Source organism: Monodon monoceros, unplaced genomic scaffold, assembly GCF_005190385.1.
Source record: "Monodon monoceros isolate NGI ecotype Baffin Bay Population unplaced genomic scaffold, NGI_Narwhal_1 Super_Scaffold_10, whole genome shotgun sequence".
NCBI classification, from domain to species: domain Eukaryota; kingdom Metazoa; phylum Chordata; class Mammalia; order Artiodactyla; family Monodontidae; genus Monodon; species Monodon monoceros.
Window position 1 is genome coordinate 49,399,987 of NW_021703766.1, and position 5,120 is coordinate 49,405,106.

Consider the following 5,120-nt stretch of genomic DNA (forward strand, 5'->3'; position numbering starts at 1 on the left):
TCCTTGCTAAAAGTAACTGACTAAAGTAGAAGATTTATTGTCTCATCACCTGAGAACCTGGAGGATCTTGTTGATAGTAATGATGGTATATCATTGAAACAAACCCATGAAGTGAAACTCGGTGCACCGCTAGAAAAAGCTACTTTGGGGAATCTTTTCAGGGACCAAAGATCGTTGCTCTCTGCGTCTTTTGAAGTAATGTCAATCATCACCAATCCTAGACGCATTCTACTTTTGCAATATCTTCTTGTTATTACTTGCTGCATAATAAGCCATCCCCAAACTTAGCCGCATAGAACTAACTGTTTGTTATAGGCACTGATTCTATGGGTCAGGAATTTACACAGGGTAAAGCAACGATGGTTTGTTTTTGCTACGCCATGTCTAGCCCTCAACTGGGATGATGTAAGTCGTTAGGGAGTGACTCAAGTGGTTGGGGGGTAGAATCATCTACAAGTTTCTTTTTTTTTTTTTTTTTTTTTTTTTATCTACAAGTTTCTTTACTCCCATGTGTGGTGCCTGGACTGAGATCACTTGAAGGCTGGGCTCAGCTGGGAATCGTTGACTGGAGCACACACATGTGGCTTCTCCATGTGGCTTGGGCTTCCTCACAGCATGGCAGCCAGAGGATAGTTGAACTTCTTACTTGGATGCTCAAAGATCCAAGGATGAGATTGTCCCAATGAACAAGGAAGAAGTTGCGGGGCTTCCCTGGTGGCGCAGTGGTTGAGAGTCCGCCTGCCGATGCAGGGGACACGGGTTCGTTCCCCGGTCTGGGAAGATCCCACATGCTGCGGAGTGGCTGGGCCCGTGAGCCATGGCCGCTGAGCCTGCGCGTCCGGAGCCTGTGCTCTGCAACGGGAGAGGCCACAACAGTGAGAGGCCCGCGTACCGCCAAAAAAAAAAAAAAAAAAAAAAAGGAAGAAGTTGCATGGCCTCCTAGCCTGAGGAGTCACATAGCTTCCCTTCCATGATACTATTGGTTCAATCATTTCCTTTCTACCACACTCTCTATTGGTTAATGCAGTTACAAGTCTGCTCAGATTCAAGAGGAGGGGACATAGATCCCCACCTCTTTGTAGAAGGAATGTTAAAGAATTTATGGCAACGTTTTAAAACCACTGCATAGTGACATACATTCATTCTTCAGCTGATTCATAGAATTTCAACATGTTAAACACTTGAGATTTTAAAACTCTAGTTATGGGCTTCCCTGGTGGCGCAGTGGTTAAGAATCTGCCTGCCAATGCAGGGGACACGGGTTTGAGCCCTGGTCCAGGAAGATCCCACATGCCGTGGAGCAACTAAGCTCGTGTGCCACAACTACTGAGCCTACGCTCTAGAGCCCTCGAGCCATAACTACTGAGTCCACACGCCACAACTACTGAAGCCCACGCACCTAGAGCCCATGCTCCACAGCAAGAGAAGCCACCACAATAAGAAGCCTGTGCACCGCAACAAAGACCCAACACAGCCAAAAATAAAATAAATAAATTTTAAAAAATAATAAACCTTTAGTTATAGCTAGAGTGTTTGTCTTTACTGGAATGTGAATATTCAAATTTAGCAATTTGAATGATGTCTAAAATATGATGGCAACTCGGGCAATCAATCACACAAATATTGATCATGCCCAAGTTCAGGGATATCAGAGAGGAAAGTGAAATGGATATCTGGCTATTTGGTCTTGCAAAGGTCAATTCCAAAATGAATCCAAACAACAGATTTTGGTTGAATACCCAGGCCCACTGCATTTTTCATATGTGATCTCCCCTAATCTTCAAAATTTCCAGATCAGGAAAGTTTTTATTGGTATTCCTATTGTGAAGAAGAGGAAGGAGCTCAGAGAGCTCACATTTCTTGTTTAAGATCGCACAGTTAGGAAGCCACATTGATAGATGTATCAGTGAGGGCCTGACAGGAAACATGGCAACTCAACCTGAGTCACTGAGGACTGTTTCATTAACTATTAACAAAGGTGTTACCTGTAGGCAGTGAGTTGAGGAAACCAGCAAGGAAAGGTGAGGCACTATCCCCGGGCTTGAAGGGGGTGGAAAATAGAGAAGTTTCTAGAAACTTCTGGAAATTTCTGGAACAAGGAACTGTAGCTAACCTAGAAGGCTCTCAACAAGAGCTGTGGCTTTTATTAGGGGAACTCAGGGGGACTGAAGCTGCTGTTTCCTCGCGCCCTCTGCTTTCTGTTGTCTCCTAGGAGTCTTGTTGGCTCAACCCAACAGGAAGGCTGAGGGTAAGAAGGGTAGTTGGTGCAGCCGTAGAAGTCAGCACCCCCCACCCCCGTCCCGGAGGCCCATGTTGAGTAGAGAAAGGTGGAAAGACCGGGTCCGGGAGGGCAATCAGAGAACATGCAGACCTCGGGCGCGGTGAATAGGTGAACAGTCGCACTCCCACGCGATTCCCCAGCCCAGTTGCACAGCCCACGCGCTAGCTTGCAACCACCGGTTGCCATGGAGACCGCGGGTACTACGCGAAAGCAAGTGCGCAAGCGCGCCCTGGGATGCCGGCCTCGGCTCAGCGCAGCTGCCTGGACCCAGGCGAGACGCCACCTGACGCGCCCTGTCTGAGCGGGAGCGGACGCTGTCGTCTCGGGCGCTTGGCCCAGAGCATCCGTGCCGGCGTGGCCCGAGCTGGCACCTGGCGAGCCGGCTGCATCCCGGCGGCCTCTCCTTGGCCCGTCTGGGCGGTCAGAGGCGGGGCTGCCGCTTCCCTGACGGGCTGGCCGAGAGCCAGGCCCCGGGGAGGCCGCTCGCGGTTTGCGGCGATTCCAGGACACGTGTGAGCACCCGGGGCCCGGTTTGGGGAGCAAGACCTTGGGAAAGCGCGAGGCCTCCTGCAGGCCAGCCTTGGAGGGGGCAGCTGAGAACTCTGAGCCTGGCCTTGTTCCTGGCAATTTGACCTCCCTCTCCTGTCACCTTACAGGATTGCTGTTTAGGGACCACTGCAGCCCCGGTCCACGTCGTAGACTCTTCAGTACACGTGGGAATCGAGCTGCCAGGTGTCCACGACCATGGCGGTGAACCTGTTGGAGGACTGGTGCCGGGGGATGGAAGTGGACATCCACAGGTGCCTGTTGGTCACAGGTATCCCGGAGGACTGTGGCCAAGTGGAAATTGAGGAGACCTTGAATGGGGTCCTCTCCCCGCTGGGCCCGTACTTTGTGCTCAACAAGATTTTTTTGAGGGAAGAGAATGCCAAAGCTACCCTCATTGAGGTAGGCGAGGGTGTGAATCTGAGGGCCATACCCCGGGAATTCCCTGGAAGGGGGGGCATCTGGAGAGTGGTCTGTCGGGACCCCACCCAGGATGCTGAGCTTTTAAAAAACCTGAGTGAATTCCTGGCTGCAGAGGGGCGCACCTGGGAGGATGTGGTCCGCCTGCTGCAGCTCAGCCAGTCCCCACCACCCCAGAACCGGAATCAGCCCCCAGAGAACTGGGCAGAAGCTCTGGGGGTGCTTCTGGGGGCGGTGGTGCAAATCATCTGGTGCATGGATGGCGAGATCCGCAGCCGGGAGGAAGCTAGGGCTCCAGAGGTTGTTGAGGCCCAAGCAGTGGCATCCTTGGCTTTGGCAGCAGCGAGGAAGGTCAAGAAGGAGCCAGGGTGGGCTGCAGAGGTGGGCTCTGCCTTGAAGATGGAGAACCCGGACGGCTGGAATGACGTGGAAGATGAGGGGGACCCTCTTGAACCTCTGGTTCAGAAGGCTGGAGCTAAGACTTGCCCCAGGAGAAAGAAGCAGAAAAAAACTCCTGAGCAGGAACCAGTGCCCTGGAAGAAATCCAGAGGCAACCATTCCCACAGCAGAATATATCAGGAGCAACAGAAAGCCCTGTGTGAAGCAGGAGGGGTCAGCTTTGAAGAAGGCCCTAGCAAAATGTGCCTGGAAGTCTCCCAGCAACCCGCCCCACGATGCCCAGGCAGAAGCTGCGAGCCCTGGAGTTGCCTCTGAGTCAGACCACGATGGCGGTCCAGAGGGTCCACCAAAGAAGAATACCATGGTCTGGGCCTCGGCAAAGAGCCCTGCCCCCACGAGGAAGAAAAAGAAGGTGAGCTTGGGTCCCGTCTCTTATGTCCTTGTCGATTCGGAAGACACCAGGAAGAAGCCAGAGATTCCAAAGAAAGGGCAAGGCTCGAGAAGGGATGCATTGGATCAGAAGGCCCTTCGGAGCCCACAGCACGCTAAGCCACCAGCCTCAACCTCCCAGGGTCCAAAAGCCAAGCCACAAGGCTCTCCTCATGCCTCCAGTGGTGAGAATGACAGCAGAAGTCATTTGGGTTGTGTTAACAAGTGGCTGAAGGGGGAGGAACAGCATGGGCAGGTGGGGACGGAGGAACCCAAGGGGACAGAGGGTCCGATGGTCGTTGAGGAGGACCCCAGTGCAGTGGAGGGAGTGTGTGACACACCAGTTGAGGTTTTAGAGTCTGGGAGCCCTGACCCCCCTCCTAGGAGCCCCTGAGGCCAACATTGGGGATACCTGTGGGGACAGGAGGTGGCAGAGCAAACCCACTGACCTATCTTTTGTTGGTGAGTGTCTCCGTGGTATTCTCCGGTCATCTGACACTTCATCTGATCCATCTTCCTCAGTAAGAACTGAATAATTTGGGGTTATATATTGTTTGTCAGAGTAGGTGGCTTTGAGGGTGGAGTTTTCTGGAGGCCTGTTTGGGAGATGGAAATGTTCAAGGACTTAGAAGTTCCAAGGAAGTGAAAAAACTTTCCAGTGACACCTCTCCCTGCTTCCCCTCTCGAGCTGTTCTAATTTATCCACAGAACCCAGAAAACTTAGATTTCCGTCTGCACCTGAGCAGTCAAGAAAAGACCAAGGAAGAAGTTCCAAGCGGGGAACAACGTTTCTCTTGTCGTTGACTTTTCACTGTTTTAGGGACCCACCCAGTTCGTAGAGATCCAGCTCTCAGAGGTAAATGGTATGTGAGATTTAGGTGGGAGGAATTAGGGTAAGGAGGCGTAACCCTATGCTTTTTCTCTGCCAGGCCTGCTTTTTCACCTCCTCCTAGACTCACCTTCAGAGGTTGGAGAGTCACTAAGCAGATTGGGAAAACTCTAAAACGTTCACCTTGGCACATGGGCAAGGTCACTGTTACGTTCA

The 5,120-nt window shown here is 52.1% G+C and overlaps 1 protein-coding gene across 1 annotated transcript; it reads left to right on the forward strand.

Annotated features, from left to right (window-relative positions):
* The first annotated feature begins 2,751 nt into the window (after positions 1-2,751).
* On the forward strand, positions 2,752-4,469 carry LOC114903329 (paraneoplastic antigen-like protein 8A). The gene is given in 3 exon segments (XM_029236124.1): positions 2,752-2,793; positions 2,938-3,813; positions 3,815-4,469. Coding segments are annotated over 2 exon segments (1,443 nt in total). The 5' UTR covers positions 2,752-2,793; positions 2,938-3,025.
* Positions 4,470-5,120: the final 651 nt, after the last annotated feature.